Source organism: Mucor velutinosus, assembly GCF_035048745.1.
Source record: "Mucor velutinosus strain NIH1002 chromosome Unknown tig00000165, whole genome shotgun sequence".
Taxonomy (NCBI): Eukaryota; Fungi; Mucoromycota; class Mucoromycetes; order Mucorales; family Mucoraceae; genus Mucor; species Mucor velutinosus.
The window spans coordinates 1,293,252-1,316,516 of record NW_027041913.1 but is presented as its reverse complement, the minus strand read 5'-3'; the positions used below and the strand labels follow the sequence as shown (position 1 = coordinate 1,316,516).

The window sequence follows — 23,265 nt, the reverse complement described above, 5'->3', positions numbered from 1 at the left end:
ATAGGCATGTGAGTTGGCGATACGCCCTGGGAATATTATACTTACTAGTAGAGAGCACAGGACAAAATCACCAACAAAAAACCAATAGCCAAGACAAAAGCCAAAGCAATAATACTAACAAAAAATCTAAGAAACCAACATTTTCTGTCGAGAGATGTGTGTTTCTTACGCTATACAAGATGTGCTTTAGTTGGCTACACCAGCATAGGTTAGTAGGCAAAACTTACTTCTTAAACCTGCCATGATGTGTGTGTGTGTGTGTGTTATACTTGAGAAGGAACAAAAAAACTTGTTTCTATGAATGGAAAGAGAGTGGTGAATGTTGAAACAGCAGAATTAGGTGTAATGTGAAGGCAGATACACATTCAAACAACGCCGACGTCATGATTGCTTTGTCTCTTGTGTATCCATATAAATTTGCATATCATCATTTCATTTTCTTTCTTTCTTTCTTTCTTTCTCTCTTTTCTGCATTAATCACATCATGTCCTCCAAACAAGTGCCAGAACCATCAGCTCTTTACAAGTTTCTCGATTCAAAAAGCTGGAAGTTTTATGTGGCGGCAGTCGCTGGCATCACACTTGCTGGAACAGGAGCTTTTCTCCTTTCAAATCAGCAGCATTCAGGCATGAAGCAACGGTATCAAGGTAAATAGCATACATCCGTGTTGATCTATTGACTCATTTGTTTATTGCAGATGAGCTGGTACCGGATCTAACAGATGATATGTATGAAGCCATGTCCGAGAATGTCATTGGATTGCTGAGCGCTCAGGTAATCTAGTCTAATTGACATTTGCAGCATGCTGTGAAGGACTCAATTGTATACGTAGCAACGTCTAACAGCAGCTACATCCTTAAAAACCAGAGGCAATCAAGCATTCGCCGAGAAAAGATACCCACAAGCCATTCAACTGTACACCCAGGCGATCCTCTTTGTAGCAGATCCGGCTTTTTATTCCAACCGAGCAGCTTGTTATGCAAATTTAGGCCAAGTTGATCGGGTGATAGCAGATTGCAGTGAAGCGTTGCGGTTGAATCCTACCTACATTAAAGCATTACAAAGAAGAGCATTAGCGTACGAGCGTTTGGGTGATGCTGAAAATGCATTGTTTGGTATTTATAGCTATTTGATCCATCATTTCATTGATCCATCTTATTATTAAATGTATAGATTTCACCAGCCTCTCGATTCTTGAGGGCTTTACGAATAAATTTGCTCTGGAGCACACACACAAGCTTCTCAAGGCTATCTCGGAAGAAAAAGCAAGCAACATCATCAAGGTAATTTGCTACGCTTTTATCAATCACATGTCAACATATCAACAAGCAAAAGACAAGAGCTTTTAGACTACCTTCTCCTGTATATATAAACGCCTATTTCGATTCATTCCGTCCAGGTAGGTCGTACCTTGGTGTTTATAAAATACGGCAAATCAGTGCTCACAATGGAGGTAGATATACGCTGTAATGATCTACCCTATACGGTGGATGAAGACAGTGGTAATGCATATTATGTCAAAGCCAGGTCTGCATTGGCCCAGAAAAAGTACTATGATGCGCTGGACTACATCAAATTGGCCGTTGATTTAAAATGCTCAAATCAGGCAGCAGCACTCAACCTCAAAGGCACCCTGATCTTCCTGGAGGGTCAATCCGACGAAGCGCTGGATGCATTCAACAAGGCTCTTGAACTGGATCCAAACTACATTCAAGTCTATATCAAGAAATCCAACGTCTACATGGAAAAAGGCGATTTGACATTGGCATTATCGCAAATGAAAATTGCCAGCAATTTAAGCCCATTGGACCCTGACATCTTCTATCACTTGGGCCAAATACATTACATCAGTGGACATTACGGCCTAGCATTGAAAGATTACATGGAGAGCAGTCGCTTGGATCCAACATTTGTGTATGCGCATATTCAACTGGCCGTAGTCGAGCACAAATTAGGCAACCATTCAACAGCCGTGGACTTGTTTCAAAAGATTTCAACACAGTTTCCTACGCACGCCGAAGTTTTCAATTACTACGGAGAGGTTTTAATCGATCAAGGTAATATTCAAGGCGCCATTGACATGTTTAATAAGGCCATGGCACTGGATCCAAGCCATCCACTGCCGTTTATCAACAAAGCCATGATTTTATATCAACATTTGGACAAATCAGATGAGGCCATTCAATTATGCAAAAGTGCGCTTGATGGTAAGGCAAAAAAAAAAAAAAAAAAAAAAAAAAAAAAAAAAAAAAAAGAACCGAGATGAAGCATGACGACATTTGATTCACATTTTCATAGCGGATCCTGCTTGCGATGCTGCAGTGGCTTCTTTGGCTCAAATGCTGATTGAACAAGACCGACCTTCCGAAGCATTAGTGTACTACGAAAGGGCAATCCCTCTTGCCAGAACGCAGCCTGAGCTAGAGCATGCCATTAGCTACGTGGAAGCGACTAAAGCACAAATCAGGTAAAGCGTTTGGAGTGGATTCAAAGTCCATTTGATGCTAATTACGCCCATCATTCTAGATTTGCAAAGGAATATCCAAATGCAGCAGCTAAACTAAGGACATTAAAGTAGTCGTGAGGCGTCACAGACTGACTGAATCGATGGCTTATGCGAAATCAAGTGAAAAAAAAAAAAGGTTTTGGCATATAAATATAAAAGAGTTCGTGATTTACTATTCAAACTTCTTTTCTTTAATATCCAATAAATCCAATTAAAAAAAAATGTCTGCTGAAGATCTCTTGAACGATACTTTCAATGTCCTTGAAGAGGAAACCATGAAGGCTGTTGAGCAAGTTCAAGCTTACCAACGCAAACTCATGGATCCTATCTATCACAAACGTCGTGAATTGGTCAAGAAAATTCCTGGTTTCTGGGGTACAGCTGTAAAGTATTTCAAAACGTTATGAGCCAGATGTAGTAGTTTCTAACACATGTCTTTACAGATTGGAAACTCTCCCATGTTTGCCATCAATCCCTCTGACAATGACTTGGAGGCCTTGGATAACTTGACTGATTTCCATGTCGAATACGACCATGATAAGCCTGATTACCGCAAGGTGATTGCTGTAAGTAATTGATGACACTCTCTAATATACACCATATCATTAAACCGCATTTTCCTATTTAGACCTTTAAGAAGAACGGCGTCTTCAAGAACGAAACCTTGACCAAGGAAATTTCTGTTGATCCTGAGAACGGCGGTGCCACTATCAGCAAAACCACCATTGAATATCACGAGAATAAGGCTCCCAATAACAAGCGTAAGGCAAAGGATGAGGACGAAGATGAAGATGACTTTAACGTCTCCTTTGTTGACTGGTTTGGTGATGATGATGTCCGTACTGGTATCATCCTTGCTGACGATATCTTCCCCAGTGCCATCGAATATTATCAAGGTCCTGGCGATTCTGAAGATGATGAGGATGAGAATGGTGAAATTGATCTGGATGCCGAGTCTGATGAAGATGAGGAGGAGGAAGATGAGAAGCCCAAGTCCAAGAAGTCCAGAAAGTAAAAAAAAAAAACATGTATCATTCTCTACCGTTTATAGCCAAATAATAAATTAATCCAAAGAATATACTGTGTCTTTGAATCATCTTGATTATGATTGCACACACTGCCTTTACGCCCACGTCTTGGGTGCTTTTGCAGGCGCAACGTGTCGCATTTGCATTATATCTCTCTTTACGGATTGACTAAAATTTTGATTCTGAATTCATTTGGTGTTGATAACATAGAATTGACTTGCTGCAAAGTCTCGCAGCGGCTGCGTCTGTTGTATATTTCATCGACTGATCGTCCATTATATAAGCCATCACCAGCGTGCCATCCTCCTTTCACGTACTCCAAATTTACTCTATCAAAAGTCTAACGTCCTTGATTCTCAATGACAGTCGGGAAACATCAATCGTAAGGTTGATAGTCATTTCATTCAATAACCATTTATTGACTTGTGTTGATCCAAATAATAAAAAAGTAGTAAAAAAAAGCAAACTAATTTAAACCTTGAAACCACGAGAAGCACGCTTACCACGAGCACGCTCGAACTTGCGACCCTTGGAACGAACGAAGGGCTTCTTGTTCTTATGGGGACCCATACCGAAGTGCTTAACGGACTCACGAGAGTTCTATACATCACATTATTAATAACAATTTCCCCCATTGAAACACTAAACACATTACCTTGGCACCACGGACGAGGATGGTGTTGGCACCAGTAGGAGCACGGAGAGCCAATTGATCCAAGGTCAAAACCTCACCACCAGCCTTCAAGATACGGGCTTTGGCAGTCTTGGTGAAGTGAAGAGCAGCAACAGAGAGCTTGGGGAGGTCCAAGAGACGAGAGTCATCGGTGACGGAACCGACAACGACAACGGTCTTACCTTCCTTGTTGTTCTTGACAATGCGAGAAACAGTGACAGGAGGACGGTTGACACGAGACATAAAGAGACGCTTCAAGACAACCTTGTTAAAGTTGGCATCGGTACGACGAGCAAGGAAACGGTAGAGCTGTTGTGTATTGTGTTAAATGACTGATCAAACTATCCAACATCCAGCCAAAATTTACCTTAACCAACAAGGCCAAGTAGACATTGTCAGACTTGGGAGCTGTACGGTTACTGTTCTTGACGTGGTGTTTCTTTAAGTCAATACCCTAGATACATTTCAATGTCGTTAGTACCATGTCTTCAAATGGGCCACACACACACACACAGATACAGCTCGACATTAAAAATCATTCAAAATAATGATGGATCCATCCAGCAAAAACAAAATCCATCCATCCATTTCGAATCATCCAATGTCGAGTAGTGATGTTGGTGCTCTTTGTATGTTGATCATCTGGAGGGCAATCAATAGTTTACCATTGTAGTAGATGTTTTGACAGCTGAAGTAAAGAGGGATCTATCATTTCACTCCCCAAACCCGAGTGTATGAACTTGCCAGCACAGTGGAATCCAGCATCCATTTGCTGCCCACCCATTTTCCAATGCCCGGAGCCACTACACATCCCCCAAACTCAGGACATCTGATTCAACATTTCATATTTAGTTGCAAGAGTCACATTAAGCCTCTATTAAATTTATTCCTTTCATGTCTATAGTACCATTCATGTTGAATTCAACTTCATATACGCATGGAGCTATTCAATATAAGGACCTTTTGCGAGATTTCCAGGAGCACATGGAAAGACTGAAGCTCACAACTTTGCGTTTGCAGCAGGGCATTGAAGCTACCAGAACGCTAGCGATAAAGAATAATGAAGTGTTCCCTGAAATGGAAGAGAGAAGAAATGGCATGTATACACGACAGTCAGACAAACCTGAATCTCCAGCTCACACTTTCATAGAAAAGAAGGTTAAGCTGCAACAGTCAATTGCCAAAATGCGACACAATATTGCCCAATACCAACAAGGTAAGTGCATCGCCATCATGAATGCCATGTGTTGAGAGAGAGAGAGAGAGAGAGAGAGAGAGAGAGAGAGGGAGGGAGGGAGAGAGAAGGAGAGATGTTGACACAACACAACACTTAGATCTAGAAGCCATACGACAAGAGCTGGCTCCAAAAGAATTACAGAGAAGCGAAAGAACCCATGAGCGAATTCAGCAATTGGAATCCATGGTGGAAAAGAAAAATCAATTACACAATAGAATCCGTCAAAAGGGAGAAGAGCATACCGAAGTGATCAAGGCAGAGACAAGCAATGCGCTGCTCACTGAATTAGAACTACAAACATTTAGACGTGCTCTCCAATTAGAAATTGTCAACACTAATGGTAAGACATACTGTTTGCGCTGTGCACTAGCATTGGTATTGACTCTTTTGTACAGAGGCCTTACGATTCGAGTTCAAATGTATAAGCAAGCAAGTGCCTGAGAAGATATATCATGTCGCACTCACCATCACGGATACAGACGTATACACAGTGATTGAATGTCAACCTGATTCAGTATTACCAAAGGTTTTGAGAGAATTGGACGTTTTGAATCAAGATCGTGAATTATTCAACTTTATAAAAAAGTTACGACAGATCTTTCGACAATCAGCCAATGCATAGTAACTCTCATCATCACTACAACCATCCCCCCCACCATTCTTAATCAACGCCAACACGCTGTATAATATTCCCCAACAAAAGCCGCCCTGTTAGCTTATAAACAACCATAATATCGATAATAAATTCAAAAGGTGCAATGCTAGACGGATTCAACGACATGTGTGTTGCCACGGTACTTTGTGATCTATTGGTTTAAGAAGTTGATATACCTATGGTTGTGTTTGAATAGCAACTGGCAAAGCAGAGCCTGGTGTAGGAATGCGAGAGGTCGGATTCGGTTTTTCTAAACGTCAATGACATTTGGCACATTGGAGTGATTTCTTGGATGCAATGTGTATTTGTACATCTATAAAAAAAAATATTGGCCTGCCATAATTCATCTTCATCATAGAGCTTCACTACTCTATACCTACTGGGAACTTGTGACAAATCTAAAACCCACAATCTAAGCTATACTTTAGTAACAATTGATTTGCAACATTACCTCAATGCATCATCAAATTAATCCTACTTGAATCTGTACCATGTTTCCAACACTAGTCCTGGTGACGATGAATCCAATTCCCAACTGATTTGAGTGCTTTCAGCTCTAGAAAGCAGCAATGCTAATCAAGATGGAGTCAACGATATTTTAAGGCCGGAATGCCGAATCAGATTAATATTACGAGTATGTCTACGCTTCAGAATGATTCATTACCAGTGCTTCGCTCTGATGAAAACCAACCGACAAAGTAGAAACTCGCGCTACTGATTGTTTTTATCCATGTTGGTACCATCACATAAGAGCTCCACCGACTATGGATCTGACTCTCCCCGAGGAATGACCCACGTCTGAGACAGTAGGAACAGTTTATATTATACGGACAAAAGCATACTTGCATTACCTTTTACTACTCAAAATATGCAAAACACAGCGTAATCTGGATGTATTTGAGCTGTATTTTCTCGTACTACCAGCCGTTTCAGACCGCCAGACTAGTGCCAAACAGGTGCCCTGATCTAGCACTAACTTTCTGACACCTTTGCTCAACTTTTTAGGGACCAAAAAAACATCGTCGAAAATTGACCAAAAACCATGAGGTACCCCTCATGGTTTTCATCTAAAATCAAACGATCGCATTTTTCACCTTGAAAATAGAGACTTTTACTACGGTATATATTAAACCAAAATGTTTCTCTCGATTCAAAGCAACCTCTGAAACTACTTTTATGAGGATTTCATATGCCAAATATGGCTATTTTCGTTAAAAACCTCATTTCAAATTTTATTAAATTGCTCAATAGTTTCAGTCAAAACATCTATTTTACTTGGCACCATTGAAAGCGCCTTGAAAAGTACTCCAAGAATGTATTAGGAAGCATAGGGTGATCATTACAGTTTACATAGTCGAATTTCATAGAATAGTTTAAAGAAGTCGACAAAAAGCAAAATCTATCCTATCTTGAACAGAAAATAAAAACTGGGTTTGAATTGATTTTAGCGGGCGGTGCTGCTGCTGGCTGACCTAAAGGCCTTTCTGATGATGACAATAATGATTGCGATGCTGATTAAATGGAGACCATGGAATTGAAAAGACAATTGCTTAGCTCAAATACTTTTCTTTGAGGAGTTTTACCTCATGAAGGTGTCTTTTGCAATGACAATATCTCCAAAAATCGCTGTAGACCTTGCACAAGTCCTGTATTTACTTATAACCAGCTTTATGTTGCCATCCTCTCCTCCTCCTGGCTCTGATATAACCTTTCTTTTACTGACAATTGATTTTTTAAAATCTACTTAATATACCAAAATTTTATTATACCTGATTTAAAATATCTTTGGCGAGAGCTCGCAGGGCGAAGCTGACATCGAGTGTAGTGAGATAGACGGGCTAGTATAAATCATGTTGGAATTCTATTGCATTTGAACCGTGTTTTTTCGCGTTAAAAAACGTTTTGGGTTACAGGAATATTACCAAACAGTTGCTCTGATATAGAACTAACTTTCTGACACCTTTGCTAAACTTTTTGAGGACCAAAAAGCATGAGGGGTACCTCATGGTTTTCATCAAAAATCAAACGATCGCGATTTTGACCGCAAAAACGACGGCTTTTACTAAGGCATACATTGATTCAAAATGTTTCTATGGACTCAGGGCAACCTCTGAAACTTTAATTTTTAGAGCTTTATATGTGGCATCTTGTCATTTTGGTCAAAAACCTCATTTCATATTTTCAAACATTTCTCAATAAGTTCAATCATAATCCTCTTTACATTTAGTGCCATTGGATGCGCCTTGAAAAGTACATTATAAATGCATTAGGAAGTTTTTTTTTGTAGGGGAGTCGAGCTCCAGGTTTTATTTAAAGTCCTTAGAATGTCATACTGAGGGAAAGAAAAGACTGTTGGTGGACCCAATGTCTGCAATGATGGAGAATAAGATATATAATGAACTAAGTTGGGAAAGAAATCTACTACTAATCAGGTGCGACACCTAGAGCCAATACAATTATGCGAATCGTCAAAATAATCATCAAAATGCATTCTCTGAGATTTGAACCGGGATCGTCCAGATGGCATGTTGGATGCTTAACCACTTCGCCCTACCACCACGGGCAAGTATTAGGAAGTATAAAGTGATCATCATTTTTTATATAGTCGAATCTTGCAAAATAGGTCGAATCGAATTCCAAAAGTACAAAAATTATCAAATCAGGACAGAATGTTAATCGAAGATTGAATATATTTTGGCAGCAAGCAGCCAAACCAATGCCACTCTGCCTGAGTTGCCACTGAGGTGTTTATAAAGGTTTTGAGAGAGAGTCTAGCGACTATAACTTGTTATGAAATGTAGTGGAGGGGCTTTTATTGGCATTTTGCTATTGATTTACATTTTGCAGGGATCTACATGCTAGTTAATTCATCCAATTTCTTTCTGAGCTCATCAGCATCTTTTTGTAGTTGAGCGCTGATCTCTTTGACATCCTGTAGCAAGTTGTTATGGCCAAAAACGACATTTCTTTCACGTTTCTCCAATTGTTCAATGAGCCTGTCAGTATCCTCCTTGATCATATGTTTTAGATCATCCACAGATTTGATATAATTGGGTCTTGACTTTCTATTTCTTTCGGCTTGATCTTGTCTCAATTGTTTGATAAGCTCGTCTGTGTCGTCTTTCAATCTTTCCTCTTTCTTTTTGATATCGCTCGTTTTCGCAATGTAATAGATGAAAGTGGGATTGTTTTTACGGCAGCGATTCTCATACTTGGTACACCATAGTTGCTCGATTTCTGCTACAACAGCTATGTGGTTCTACAAGTATTAGTATCTGTGACCTCACCCATCAGTCCAAGGTATCTTACCAGCAAAATGACTGATCCTATTTTCGTAAGAAAGAGGTAGTGTTAATACGCTTTAAAAATGTAGTTGTTACAGATTTCTTCTTACCAAACTTTTTTACCACGAGTTCTTACCTCTTCCACTTTGCTCGACATGAGAGCGCTAATTTGTACAAGAATGAGATTAGGCACATTGTATACACCAAACAAACTGAGCTTACATGACAAGATTAAAGAATATAAGCGCAGTGAGGAATGAAAACAAGATGGCCAAAACCATGACCATATAGTCATCACCAGCGTCTCCATTGTTGATAGGATCCCAAACACCAAATATGAAGAACCAGAGCATTGAAAATGATTTGAAAGGATTACCAAAATTATTATTGGCACTGACATCACTGTAGCTCATGCTGTTTTCTGCCGCTAAACCAGAGTCAGTCAGATTCAATGTACCTTCAAATTGTTCTTGGAAGAAAGAGTCATCTCTTCGGGAGAGTAGCACCATGAAAGAGTTGGTGAATGCGAAAATCACTAAGAGCATAATAATAAGAACTTTGTAAACGGATTTCACCAGTTGGATGATAGTCTCCAGAGTAATACCCTATGTACGATATTGGTAAAATGTCTTTTTTAACTATATAGTATTGTACTCACAAAAAGCGATATTACTCTCAATCGAAGAATACCGTGTAGCCACAAAATAAGGGTTGATACGCTGCTCACTTCATCCTATATCACATTACTACTTAGTATATCGCTGATGTACAGCTTTTAACAACTTGCCAGATGATCTGCGTTAGCTAATGTTTGCCAGAACGTAACAGCAGGGAATACAAATGCTGCAATATCAATGATATTGTACAGCGATGCCAAATAAGCCGACTTGCTGTGAGATTTGAGCAGTTGATGAGCCTCTTGAATCAAAAGAATGCCTCCAGAGATAAACATCAAGATGACACAAGCAAGATGACCATTGTTGTTGGTTATAGAAGTCCCTAATTCGTATCCAAATACTTCGCGAGGGAACGATACACCAATCGAATAAGAAATGTAGTAGGTAAGGTAGATCAAGTACACCATAAGGAACCGTTTGCGAGCAAATTTCTCCCACTTGTATTGAAGCAGCACCTCAAGCACGGTATCGCCTTGATGAAATATGTCGTTTTCATGCTGATTTGTAGCTAGTCTGATAAAGGCACTTTCTGGCTTGTACGGTATCACAGTGGTATCGTCTACATGTTCGTCCTTCTTTAAGCCCAAGCGTGACAGACATCTTGCAAGATATCCTCTAGGCTCTGGAGTGTGAGTGTGTTCAGTTGTGTTGCATCGAATCAATTGACGTCTATTGTCTCTGTCTTCCGGGAAATCACTGTAGGAATTAAAGTGAGGCAGTGGCACAATACAAAGCTTGATCAAACTCCCATTGATTTTAGTAGTGTCCTTCTTGAAGAAATTGGCCAGAAAGTTATCAGTTATGATTCGCCTCCACACTCTTCCAAATTTTTGTTTGAAATAGTGGGAAACGTAGAACGACCACCAGTAGAATACGTGCTCCAGCCAACCTTGCAACAACCAGCGATTGTTGTACTTTGTTACTTGCTCTCGTGTAGAATGAGACTCCAAATCTCTCAGGTCAGACACCAGATCTTTGTGCAAGGTAGACATGTGCATTTCTTCTCCCACTTCAGATGCCAGTATAGTGAGAATCCTCTTGTCAATTTGCAAATAGGACAATTTTTGCGTGCTGGAAAGTAAAAGATCTATACAGGCATGTGATGAATAATAGTGCGGTGCCATTTGTTGCATTACATACCTCTGTTTCCACGCTCTTGCAAGAAAATCAATGCATCGGTAACAGCAGAAAAGCAGCCAGTTCCCAATTGCTTTGAGTAGAAAATTACCCTGTTGAACATCAATTCATACAAGTCGTAATCAAACTCTTCAATAAGGATAGTCAGTGCATTTTCACTCGTGTCCATGGTTTTTCCGGGAACTGCTTGGCTTGAACTGGACCTAACATAGCTGAATAGTGTGATGGGCAGCTCTTCTGTTTCAATAATGTCAAATATAATCTCGCGTCCAAGCTCGAATGAGGCAAGTATGGCCAGTGTGTTGCTTCCAGAGATGGTTGTAAAGTACTTTGATTCGCGACCCCGCATGCTTCGGATAGATCTCTTGACCATGTTCTTTGTTTGCTCAAAGATGATTTCTAAATTGTTGCTCTATTATAGTCGTATTAGATGTCGAGCCATTACAGTGCACTGTCAATGCATGTGCCTACCTGAATCTCCCCTTGGTTTGCCTCTCTCCTTGCTCGAGTACATTCCCACAGATAATGCAATGCTTGACATGCGCTTTCAACATAGTGGTATTCATATATAAAGGACGTATCATTGGGATTGTTCATGTATTCTATAGGCAAATAAATTTCCTCCGTGTGATGACAGTCGTTTTCGTATTCAACCTCTCGTTTAGTATCAAGGCCAGAGAACTCAACTGTATGGTGTACATCAGCAACGTCTTCAAAACTATCTGTAGTATCAGAATAGTCCGCTGCTGCTGCTCCAACATATGGCGCAGATTTGTCCACAGTTCCTTTATCACGCGTAATACTGATGACAATACGCCCCTCCTGCTTGTCTTGGAAGCAGTTGACAGAGTCGCCATTTGCATTTGTCTCTTTACGAGACCACATGTCTTTGTAAGCATCATTGAAACCAAAGAAGGGCGTTTTAAATGCGCGTATATAGATGAGCTTGTCCTCTGCTGTGATCCTGCCGCCTGTATTCGATGCTGATACCTGCCATAGCTGCACAGTCTTCTTTCCAAATCGAAGGAGGTAGGATCTTCCATTAACCTTGCGCTGAAAACATGTCAAACTATTGTAGTCATTCAGGTCATTGTCCAAGTCAGGGGTATAACTCCTTTCTTCATGAATCGTTATTTGCGTGCTGGAAGAGGGCGCAGAAGGAACATCTTGCCAAAGAACATTACCGCTGATGCCGGTATTGCTGCTGCTTCTACTGATGGCTTTGCTCTTTTGCTCACGGTTGTTGTACACTTGCGAATTAAAGATATCCAACTCTTTCACTTTGATTTCCACCATGCCGCTTGTAGAAGTTGTAGAATAGACGGCTCTGAACTCAGGTACCTGATTTCTGACCTCCTCGTCGACAAATGGCTGAATACATTTGTCTTGCATGTCCCAGTCAACGCGTATCTGCTCAGTGGCATAGTAGACGGATTTCTCAGGCATGATATTCCACACTTGAAAGGTAATCAAAGCGTTGTTTCCAGTGCTACTGTCTGTCTCTTTCAGTTTGTTAATAGACACCGTGGCTAAATACTGCGATTTATGACAGAAGCACACGTATAATTGAAAATTATTATTGCTGTCAGCATCTACAGTGCTTGGTGGCACTGCATCGCCTTGCTTTAACCTACTGACAACAAGCCCGCTCTTGACATTGTACACGTTGATCGATTTGTCCTTCTCCACAAAGGTAGCTAAATACTTGTAGTCCAGTGAGAATGCCATTATCTCCTCCATTGATAGTGAATGAAACGATGTCAGTCGAACGCCATCTTCAGTGATAGACCAAACACGAGAGACATAATCATGGTAGGTAGTTGTCAGAACATTATGTCTTATATGCTTGGATATACGGATAATGTCCTTGAGATCAGCTGCTGAATGGATCTTGTGAGGATCAAAATAGACATAGGAAGTCTTGATGAGCGATTCCAGACCAACAATACCCTCATGAGTCATTCTTCCTCGGGTAGCGGTCAGAGGATACAAATTAAACCAGTGAATCTTTTCATAGCGTTTTTGACAATTGTAAATCTCCAGCACCTGCTTGTTGATAAGAGCTAGATTTCCATTCTTGAGAAACACAGCTCTGCCCTGAAACTTGATGCGCTTTGCTTTGCGGATACGATTATCAGCGGTCCCAACCTTAAAGATGATGGTGTCAGGATTTTGTATTTCTTGAGTTGTCTCAGCCTCTCCATACTCGGTCAACTTGATAAAAGACAGAGCCACACGCTTGCCAGTACGCGATATAGATAGAAAGTAGTAGAAGTGATTGTCCTTTTTAATGTATTTTGTGAGATCAAATCTCTCGGGATCATCGGAACTGGAGCTAGATAGTTGTGTTGAATGCGAATCGACTCGACCTGTGCCTGATGAACCAGGCCCGTTGACAGTGTTTGGTATCTTGAATCTGCGAATGTTCAGGTACTTGGAATTGTCTGTAGCATCCTCAGTAATATATGCAATCCATTGCTTGTTGGCGGACACATCGATCACTGATGCCTTTTCAAAGAGATTCCATGGCGAGGCATCTTTGGATGCGGTTGCTGCCTTTACAGTGATTGCAAGAGACGAATCGGCTGGAGCAAGATCAGGTCGCATCATCCTGATTCGCGATAAAGACAAGAGAAAAAACGAAGAAATAGACTTAGAATGGTGTAGACCTTTTGTTTGGCTTAGACGTTTGACAAAGAGCCTTTTTTATTCCTGTCATACAGTAGTTTGGGACCACTGTGGATAAAACAAACCAAAACATAAGCGCCTTTACCGTATAATCTCTGAAATAAGGTTTATGGGCCTTTCTCAGTGTGTGTATTTGTGCCTTTATTCTTATTGACGCCAACAGTAAGTTGACTCGCATTAAAGTTCTGTGTGTACTGCTTAATCTTTCAGAAGCTGGTTGTAGCTTTGTAAAGAAACAAGGGTTCATTTATCAAATTACAATGAATTCATGGTGTATATATCATCAACAGGTCGTAAGGTAATACAACAGCATGCATCTGATCCACACAACTTGGTCGTTAGGGAGACTCCATTTTAAGCATCAATGGCGTAAAATGAAATGATTTCGTTCGAGAAGCTGCTGATGAGATTAGCCTTGATAATAGCAATTGGCTCACAATCATTCAGGCACACAAAACGTCTTTAATTAATCGCAGCGTTGTTGTAGATCTACTCCGGCATTATGGTAGATTAGAGTAAATGACTAATAATTCCTCAATACCCAGATTAAGCTATGTCACATAGAGTATAATTCTTCCAATGCCCCATAACTTGCTTTATCTTCATCGCAGAAAGAAGTTATATTAGAAGACAGCCATCAAATCATGGCAACTGCGCAATAGATTAGTATATCCTAGGAAAATGTGAAAGGCTTTCAATGATACAGTATGGCCCTGTCTGATGCTGCATCTCAACAATCGCATGCGGCCATTAAAAGGAACAAAACAGAGCACATATAAGAAGCAGCCTTGATGGTGCAATTTGCAAACTTCCTTTACTCCACACTTATTTATAAACATGTCAAACCCTGTATTCGGTAAAGCTCTTCGCAAGGACTTTTGCTTCGAGCCTGGATACATTCCTCTTGGTCATGGCTCTTTTGGTGCTATCCCCAATGTCGTCAAGCAAAAATTGAGAGAGTATCAAGACAACTCTGAAGCCCATCCTGATCGTTGGAACCGCTTTGAGATGATTCCTGTCATTGAAAGGAACCTGGTGCTTTTATCTAAACTTATGAACTGTGATTCCCAAGATATCAACTTTGTGTCGAATTCCTCTGAAGCTGCCAGTGTCATTTTGAGAAGTTACCCATTCAAAGCAGGCGATAAGGTCCTTCATGTAAGTCGACCTTTGTCAAGGCAAATTTATAGATTGCTAATGATGTTTTGCTCCAGTATCAAACTGCTTATGTCAATGTTAACAAGGCTTTGGAGTTTATCAGAGATCAGTATGGTGTTCAACTGATCACAGTCGAGTTGAACTACCCCATGGAAGATGAAGAGATTTTGGAGTTGACAAAGCAAGTGATTGACAGAGAGCATGCCAAATCAGACGAATCCAAGATCAAATTAGCTGTCATCGATGCCATTTCAGCTGCTCCTGCTGTCCTTTTCCCTTACAGAGAGATCACCAAATTGGTTCAAGAAAACGACATTTTGGCCATGATTGACGGTGCTCACACCATTGGTCAAATTGAACTAGATCTTCAATCATTTGACCCTGATTTCTTCTTTTCCAACTGTCATAAATGGCTCTTTGTTCCTCGTGGGAGCTGTGTATTGTACGTGGCAAAGCGCAATCAAGGCTACATTCATCCTACTACTCTCACATTCGCCTACAAGCATCATCCTGACGGCTTTGATACCTCTACGTTCAAACTAGAATTTATTCCACCTACGATTGATACCTCCAACTACATGTGCGTAGAAGAAGCTCTCAAGTACCGTGAATCTCTTGGTGGTGAGGAAGCCATTCGTGAATATACGCATAGAATTGCAGTTGAGGGTGGAGCTTTGGTAGCTAAAATGTTGGGCACACAGGTTCTGGAGAACAGTGCAAAGACATTAACTGCTAGCATGGTCAGCATTGAACTGCCTCCTTTCAAGACAGCATTGCAAGACAGCGAGATCGGGCCCTTCATCATGAAGAAACTTATCTACGAGCACAACACCATGGCCCCTACTTACAAAAACAATGGCAAATGGTATACTCGACTTTGCGGACAAGTCTATGTGGATTTGGATGATTTTGAGCATGCTGGTAAAGCTCTGTTGGTCATTTTAGATGAATTAAACAAGCAATAAACGCAGAATGTCTGATTTGATATAATGTACATGCTGTCTGACGAGTCTTTTTATATTTATTGTAACTTTGCTTTAATCAATCAATCTCTTTCTCTTAAAGAAACGACGTAAATACAAGATTTGCCATGTACCGAGGGCAAAGAGAGTGAATAATGACAGAATACTGAACCACTTGACACGTTCGTTAGTGGATTCTAATAATGTGGGTGATCAGTTCTCTCATGTCAAATACAACCGTGCCTTTGTGTCATTACCGTTGGTGTCTCTCAATTTGGCTTCACGACGCTTCAAATAGTTCATTTCATCAACAATCTCCTTGACAACTGTCTCCAACTTGCGAAGCTCAAGTTCAAGAGGATCAAGCTTCTCAGCATTAGCAATCTTCTTGAAATCAGCTGCTTCAGCACCAACACTGAATTGCAGCTCAATTGTACGCTTGTATTGAGGTCCCTCTTGGAAGCCTATATAATGATATTTCACATTTGAACAAAAGAAATCTCTCAGCCAACCAACACAAACTCACCATCATCGAGAAGGTTGGTAAAGCACACCATGACTTCACCATCGTTGTTGGTATTGAAAGCATTACGAAGCTCACCATTTACATTTGTCTTTTTTGTGTACACATTACGAGTTTCTCCTTCCTCGAGAATCTACAAACAAGCAGCGAAATCAATACACATTTCGCAGCAGTATCATCTGAGCCCCACTTACTTCAAGTTCAACGCGTTGGTTGTAGCCTTCTCCAACATTAACAGTTGCTAAAACCAAGGTATCTTTTGCAACGTATTGGTTGAGACATTTGGTGCCTTCAGTCTTACGATCCTGGGTAACAGCGGGCAAATCAAACTTGATGGCGTTCACTAGAGCTAAGATACTCGAGAGAACGAGCAATACACTGAATGTTGATCGCATAGTCCTGGATGTTGTTGTGTTTTACAAAAGAAAAGGGGGCAAAAAGTAAAGATACAGCAATATATTATATATCGCGTGCGGCAATCTCATTGAATGAATTTTGATCGGGAGTCAAAGGTCATCCAGAGTTGCTCTTGCCAAATGCTTGTTTCCATTCAGACTCTTGCCAAAGGTTAACCTCGCATTGCAGGAGGAATTGCTCCATCATTGTCCTTTAAAAAGTGAAATCAACAAGACCATGAGCTTATGAATGATTTAGCTAGTACAAATGATCAAATTTCTCATCAACATCCTTTACAAGAATCATTACAAATTGGAAACATTTGGAAGCTTGGGACTGCCAAACCAAGAAGGATGCGTAGTGGACACTCCATTCATGAACTGGATTTCATACGCAAACATTTACCAGCACCACTTTTTCTCTTTCATAAACATTCTAGGCAACAATAATGTACTCTATTTGGGGAAAGAAATCCAAAGAAGCAGAGGCAGACAAGAAGAAGCCTAGAACCAGTGCTGCTCAGATTCGTGTGCAAAAAGGTGCCAATCCATCTGTTCATCATGTAGACAAAGCATCTTTTACCAACATTCATTTCTTTAGATTTGGCCGAGCTTGATATTCCTGACACCATCAAATTAGATTTTCCTGACCCTTCCAACATTCTTAATTTCAATGTAACAATTCACCCTGATGAAGGTAATCTATCCCCTGGCTTGCTTAATTGCTGACATGTTGACATATTGATGTGCAACAATCGTAGGTTTTTATATTAGAGGATTATTCAAATTTACATTTGCTATCAATACCAATTATCCTCATGAACCACCGAAGGTGCATTGTACTCAAAAGGTAGGACCTCAAAACGGGTGGATGGGAAGCGCTACGATGGAAATAACGACACTGACGATACAATAGATCTATCATCCTAATATCGATTTAGACGGTAACATTTGTTTAAACATCTTGCGTGAGGATTGGAAGCCTGTTCTTTCATTGCAAGCTGTCTTGGTTGGCTTACAATACTTGTTCCTCGAGCCAAATGCTGATGATCCATTGAACAAAGGTAATACATTAACATTCCATGTCGTCTCTCTGTGATCAACTAACCCATATGCTCAATATCATTAGCTGCTGCTGAAGTATTAAGACATAATAGAAGTACTTTTGATGCCAATGTCCAGAAGTCTATCGTGGGTGGGTTCTTTGATGGTGTTCAATACGATAATGTATTGGCCCAGTAGCGGTATTGGAAATTTCATCAATAAAACCAGAGCGATACACATCAGAAATCATGCACAGATACTGCTCTTGCACATTGCATTGCTGCATCACGTAGAGAAAATCCTGTATTATAGACTGACCATCGCTCTTGATTAAAAGGTTACAGAGAGTTGTTTATTTTAGGAACTGATCTTGCACTGTATTCTGTCCTTATCGATCATTAGTTTATTTGCATTTCTTTCAAAAAACCTTGATTTTGTGCGATATTTTATATGCGTTTTCTGTGTCTGTGCCACGTATGTATTGCTCTGTAGGATATAGTGTTTGGTTTTTACGTTGATAAATGGTAGTAAAAGATAAAAGGTGATTTACATCTGAATCCATCATTTCTACTAGACAAATTCGATCGCCTATTCAAATAAAATAATATTATTGGACGCATTTCCATAAAAGGCAATTATATTGTAACCCCGATTTTTTCGGCAGTGTCAAACTTGCATCATTCTAGCTCTGAGAGATGCTGTTCATTTGACGCGCATTATTGTCAAAGCGAGAACTAGACAAATAGAGCACATATACATGTATTCAAGGGCTGAGATCTTCTGGGATTGATTTAATGGAGGTTTAAAGCAAACGCATGAATAAATGTGGTCGTATGATGGAAACATTTAAATTATATTCAAGGCTTGAGAGGATAAATCAGCAATTGCCTCTGTCATCAATACGCAATGGATATATTATCATTGGATGTAGGTTCTATAGTGAGAAATCGTGCAACTGAAGCTCAACCCATTTAAACATCAGATATTCTGTCTGCGTAGCATCATTTGCTGTCTAGTCTAATGGAAAAAATCTGTATGGATGCAGATCAACAATATTTGGCAAAGATGCTTGAAAAACAACGAACCATTAGATAACAATCCAGTTCGTCATTCAACAACATACACACATTCTCCAAATAGCATAGTAACATTTGATATACAGGCTTAAACCAAAGAAAGTCGTGACGTCTTTGAACTACACTGTTTCCTTAAAGGGTGTGGGTGTTTGCGTATTGCCCAGACAATTGTCCTTTATAACGAAGAACAGTTCGCAGTTTCTTCATTTAAACCCCTTTTTCGACTGTTTTTTATTTTTTTCTTCCCAGTTATTTAAGATTATGGTAAGTTTTTAGTCTGGAGACATTGCTCTACTGCGCCATGTACTGATGTAGCGTATGTAGAGTCAAGAGCAACAACCGCAATCAGGACTTGCACCTCCACCACCCCCTCCGTCAGCCACACTTCAAGAAAAGGAATACACGGTTCAACAGCAACTCCACTTGCAAGAACGACAACAACAAGAAACGCCATTACAGCAAGATCAAGATGGCTTTTTTGATCAATCGCCTCCTATTGAGACTTTGCCTAATGTTGATCCAGACAAGACAATGGCCGAAGCCGAGCCTGAACCAGTCTACTCTGTCGTGGATGATTGTAAGTGATATTTTGTCATGTCAAAACACATCTTGTTGTTATGGTAGCAAACCCCAATTGACCTGTTTTTTTCGCGTAGTCGAGCTGATTGCCAACAAAGAACTCATCCCTATTGACAATGAAATTACTGAAACCAAATGTGAACATTGGGAAATCAAAGACTGGAGTAAATTAGATACACGTACCACTGGGCCTATAATGAAAGTTGGTGGTCATGATTGGTATAGAAAGCTAAACTGCTTCAACGATAAGGACACATAACTAACCAACCGTGTGGTTGATAGGAACATCCTGTTGTTTCCCAAAGGCAACAATCAGTCAGAATGTGCTTCCATCTATCTTGATCTGACCAACGCAAAGACCAACACTGAGGAATATGCTTGCGCTCAGTTCGTTGTCTGCATTTCCAAAATGTCAGATCCTACCAAATACACCTTACACAGTGCTCAACATAGATTTACTGCCGAGGAATCAGATTGGGGCTTTACTCGCTTTGTGCCTATTACTGATTTGTTCAATGAAGCCACTGGTTATTTGGAGGACGATGCTGTTAGAATCACGAGTATCATCCGCGTTGTCAAGGACACTACTGGTATTCTCTGGCACAATTTCATCAACTACGACTCCAAGAAGATTACAGGCTATGTTGGATTACAGAATCAAGGCGCTACTTGTTACATGAATTCATTGTTCCAATCCTTGTTCTTTACCAATTCATTCAGAAGGGCAGTGTATCAGATCCCAACAGAGCGTGATGAACCCACAAAAAGCATTGCATTGGCACTTCAACGAGTGTTTTATAACCTTCAATTCTCTAACTTGGCAGTGGGCACTACTGAATTGACACGTTCCTTTGGCTGGGATTCCTTGGAAGCTTTTAGACAGCATGATGTGCAAGAGTTCAACCGAGTGTTGCAAGACAACCTCGAGATCAAGATGAAAAACACACCGGCAGATGGCGCTATCAAAAACTTGTTTGTTGGCAGAATGAAGAGTTACATCAAATGTATTAACGTCAAGTACGAATCATCTCGATCTGAAGATTATTATGGTAAGTGCAAGAGAAAAAGGATAGCATTTGGATTTTTGGCTTATTAAGCCCTGTTGTAGATATTCAATTAAACGTCAAGGGCTGCAAAAACCTCGAGGAATCCTTCCGTGATTATATTGTTGAAGAAACATTGGAGGGCGATAACAAGTACATGGCAGAGGGGTATGGCTTGCAAGATGCCAAGAAGGGTGTTATTTTCGAGTCCTTCCCTCCTGTGCTGCACTTGCAATTGAAGAGATTCGAATACGACATGATGAGAGACATGATGGTCAAAGTAAGTAGGCCTTGACAGATAGTCAAATTATGAATTCACTCATTCATCCCCTCTGAAAAAGATCAATGATAGACACGAATTCCCCACAGACATCGATCTTGAACCTTATCTCAGTGAGAATGCCGATAAATCTAAGGGCCACAAGTACGTTCTTCACGGTGTGCTTGTTCATAGCGGTGATCTGAGTGGTGGACATTACTTTGCCTTTGTGAAGCCTGAAAAGAATGGAAATTGGTTCAAGTTTGATGATGACCGAGTGATCCCATCTACGCTAAAGGAAGTTTTGGAAGAGAATTATGGTGGGGAGCAGTTGGGCATCCCAGGTGTGAATGTGCGACCTAACGGGCGTCCCATGAACCGATTCACCAATGCTTATATGTTGGTGTACATCCGTGAATGCATGCTGGATCAAGTGTTGGCCCCTGTGACAGAGCAAGATATCCCCAGACATTTAGGTGAGCGTCTGGAAGAAGAGGCTCGTATTCGGGAGCAAAGACGCAAAGACAAAGAAGAGCAACACCTCTACATGAAGGCCTTCATTGCTGACGACAACACATTCAGAGCCAACACAGAATTTGATTTCGCTAATTTCGACGAGAAGGATGCTACTGACAATCGTCTGTACGTGTCTCGTATCCTCAAGAATCAGACATTTGGTGAATTTAAAGAAGATATTGCAGTCGGCCTTGGCTTGCCTTCGTCTCAATTCAGATTGTGGCTGATGGTCAATCGACAAAACCGCACTGTTCGCATTGATATCCCCATCCCTGCTGAGGACAACGATTCAACTGTAGATGAGATCCGCTTGAGATATGCCACAAATCAACCCAACCTCAGACTGTATCTAGAGAGAGCATCTGCTGTGGATGAGCACGGTCAAGCAGTCTTCCCTCCTCAGCCCCAGCAATCTCCTGTCATTTTGATCTTTATCAAGCTGTTTACTCCTGAGCATCAAGAGATTCAGTAAGTATACAGACCAGCAGAATGACATACAGGATGCTTACAGTAATCATAGTGGTCTAAATCGTTTGTACGTGCAAAAGGACGCCAAGGTCAAAACCATCATTAATACACTGAAGCAAATGGCTGGCTTCAATCAGGAAGACGAAATCATCATTTATGAAGAAATCAAGGCCACCATGATTGATCTGGTTGACATTGAAGCAACCTTCAGCCAAGCCGAACTTCAAGACGGTGATATCCTCTGTATTCAAAAGCGATTGTTACCTCAGGAGGAGGCCATCATACTTGAAAATGGCGGTAAGACGACTGTTCCCTCATTCATGGGGTACAAGACTGGCCGAGTTATTGTTCAGTTCTCGCCTGTGCATCCTGACGGTGAGCAGCCCGACATTCAACTGACATTGCACAAGGACATGCTGTACGAGGATATTGCTGCTATCGTCGCCAGAGAATTAGGTGTCGATGGTGACAAACTACGCTTGATCAACCCTTACAACACCAGCAAACTGCCACCCAAACGATTTTCTGGATTGAAGCTCGGCAAAATCCTAGCCAACGCCTACAGTGGCGGTACACCCGTGCCAGCCAACAAAGCCACCCTTTTGTACGAAAAGTTGGATGTAAGCTTGGAGGAAATGGAATCCAAATGTCCAGTGACAGTTACTGTGTGTGCACCTACATTGAAAGATGCACATAGTGTTGAAGTGTTACTGCCTAAAGACAGTGGCATCAACGACTTGAAAGCAGCTCTGGTAGCCAAGGACGACAAGCTTGTGCAAGACTTGGATCGCATTCGCATTTACGATGAAATGGATGGCAAGTTTGACAAGGAATACACGGACAAGTCATGGAGAGCTGATATTGCCACACGACCCACACTCAAGGTGTTTGCCGAGAACATCCCAGAAGAAGAGATGGAGAGCAATTTGCAGTCAACAGACCTATTCATCCATGTGTTTCATTTCCAACGCACACCCAACCGAACACACTCTATTCCCTTCAAGTTCTTGCTTAAAGAGGTGTGTAATTCTATAGCAGTGTATGAACTTCGTTTTACTTACTAACCGACTCTATAGAACGAATCTCTGGCAGACACAAAAAAGAGGCTCCAGGCTCGCACAGGTTTAGACGACAACGAATGGAGCAAAGTCAAGATCAACATTGTGGCAGACGATGAAGAAAATACAACCCAGATCAGCGATCAAGACGAGCAGTTATTTTCAACACACACATACAATGCAGGCGACATGATTGGATTGGATCATATCGACAAGAGCTCAAAGGTTGACAAGACAGGTGCTATTTTCATAAGAGGTTAACTTTTTGATACTTTTTACAATAAACGATTATTTTTCCG

The 23,265-nt window shown here is 40.7% G+C and overlaps 10 protein-coding genes across 10 annotated transcripts; 6 read left to right on the top strand and 4 right to left on the bottom strand.

Moving 5' to 3' along the window:
* Window positions 1-484: 484 nt before the first annotated feature.
* ATC70_003383 (uncharacterized protein) lies at window positions 485-2,578 on the top strand (the record flags this gene model as incomplete). Its single annotated transcript, XM_064822745.1, has 8 exons — window positions 485-647; window positions 698-774; window positions 833-1,115; window positions 1,174-1,283; window positions 1,336-1,399; window positions 1,458-2,207; window positions 2,299-2,467; window positions 2,527-2,578. The coding sequence occupies 8 exons, from the start codon at window positions 485-487 to the stop codon at window positions 2,576-2,578; spliced, it is 1,668 nt and encodes a 555-aa protein (XP_064679345.1).
* A 149-nt stretch (window positions 2,579-2,727) lies between these two features.
* Window positions 2,728-3,521, top strand: sec1_1 (syntaxin binding protein 1; the record flags this gene model as incomplete). Its single annotated transcript, XM_064822744.1, has 3 exons — window positions 2,728-2,889; window positions 2,950-3,072; window positions 3,135-3,521. 3 exons carry the CDS (start codon window positions 2,728-2,730, stop codon window positions 3,519-3,521), a joined length of 672 nt encoding a protein of 223 aa, XP_064679344.1.
* Window positions 3,522-4,005: 484 nt separating this feature from the next.
* ATC70_003381 (uncharacterized protein) lies at window positions 4,006-4,875 on the bottom strand (the record flags this gene model as incomplete). Its single annotated transcript, XM_064822743.1, has 4 exons — window positions 4,006-4,134; window positions 4,190-4,516; window positions 4,575-4,661; window positions 4,873-4,875. The coding sequence occupies 4 exons, from the start codon at window positions 4,873-4,875 to the stop codon at window positions 4,006-4,008; spliced, it is 546 nt and encodes a 181-aa protein (XP_064679343.1).
* A 244-nt stretch (window positions 4,876-5,119) lies between these two features.
* On the top strand, window positions 5,120-6,066 carry ATC70_003380 (uncharacterized protein; the record flags this gene model as incomplete). The annotated part of the gene is made up of 4 exons (XM_064822742.1): window positions 5,120-5,303; window positions 5,358-5,423; window positions 5,542-5,784; window positions 5,840-6,066. 4 exons carry the CDS (start codon window positions 5,120-5,122, stop codon window positions 6,064-6,066), a joined length of 720 nt encoding a protein of 239 aa, XP_064679342.1.
* A 2,884-nt stretch (window positions 6,067-8,950) lies between these two features.
* On the bottom strand, window positions 8,951-9,892 carry ATC70_003379 (Cytochrome c oxidase assembly factor 3; the record flags this gene model as incomplete). Its single annotated transcript, XM_064822741.1, has 4 exons — window positions 8,951-9,348; window positions 9,409-9,425; window positions 9,494-9,547; window positions 9,606-9,892. 4 exons carry the CDS (start codon window positions 9,890-9,892, stop codon window positions 8,951-8,953), a joined length of 756 nt encoding a protein of 251 aa, XP_064679341.1.
* Window positions 9,893-10,158: 266 nt separating this feature from the next.
* Window positions 10,159-13,807, bottom strand: ATC70_003378 (uncharacterized protein; the record flags this gene model as incomplete). Its single annotated transcript, XM_064822740.1, has 3 exons — window positions 10,159-11,147; window positions 11,201-11,609; window positions 11,669-13,807. 3 exons carry the CDS (start codon window positions 13,805-13,807, stop codon window positions 10,159-10,161), a joined length of 3,537 nt encoding a protein of 1,178 aa, XP_064679340.1.
* A 915-nt stretch (window positions 13,808-14,722) lies between these two features.
* On the top strand, window positions 14,723-16,008 carry ATC70_003377 (uncharacterized protein; the record flags this gene model as incomplete). The annotated part of the gene is made up of 2 exons (XM_064822739.1): window positions 14,723-15,043; window positions 15,100-16,008. 2 exons carry the CDS (start codon window positions 14,723-14,725, stop codon window positions 16,006-16,008), a joined length of 1,230 nt encoding a protein of 409 aa, XP_064679339.1.
* A 72-nt stretch (window positions 16,009-16,080) lies between these two features.
* ATC70_003376 (uncharacterized protein) lies at window positions 16,081-16,923 on the bottom strand (the record flags this gene model as incomplete). Its single annotated transcript, XM_064822738.1, has 4 exons — window positions 16,081-16,202; window positions 16,263-16,469; window positions 16,532-16,661; window positions 16,723-16,923. 4 exons carry the CDS (start codon window positions 16,921-16,923, stop codon window positions 16,081-16,083), a joined length of 660 nt encoding a protein of 219 aa, XP_064679338.1.
* Window positions 16,924-17,372: 449 nt separating this feature from the next.
* ATC70_003375 (uncharacterized protein) lies at window positions 17,373-18,165 on the top strand (the record flags this gene model as incomplete). Its single annotated transcript, XM_064822737.1, has 5 exons — window positions 17,373-17,463; window positions 17,525-17,620; window positions 17,685-17,773; window positions 17,840-17,987; window positions 18,053-18,165. The coding sequence occupies 5 exons, from the start codon at window positions 17,373-17,375 to the stop codon at window positions 18,163-18,165; spliced, it is 537 nt and encodes a 178-aa protein (XP_064679337.1).
* A 1,139-nt stretch (window positions 18,166-19,304) lies between these two features.
* Window positions 19,305-23,227, top strand: ATC70_003374 (uncharacterized protein; the record flags this gene model as incomplete). The annotated part of the gene is made up of 8 exons (XM_064822736.1): window positions 19,305-19,307; window positions 19,368-19,620; window positions 19,700-19,841; window positions 19,905-20,671; window positions 20,731-20,945; window positions 21,007-21,908; window positions 21,961-22,927; window positions 22,985-23,227. 8 exons carry the CDS (start codon window positions 19,305-19,307, stop codon window positions 23,225-23,227), a joined length of 3,492 nt encoding a protein of 1,163 aa, XP_064679336.1.
* Window positions 23,228-23,265: the final 38 nt, after the last annotated feature.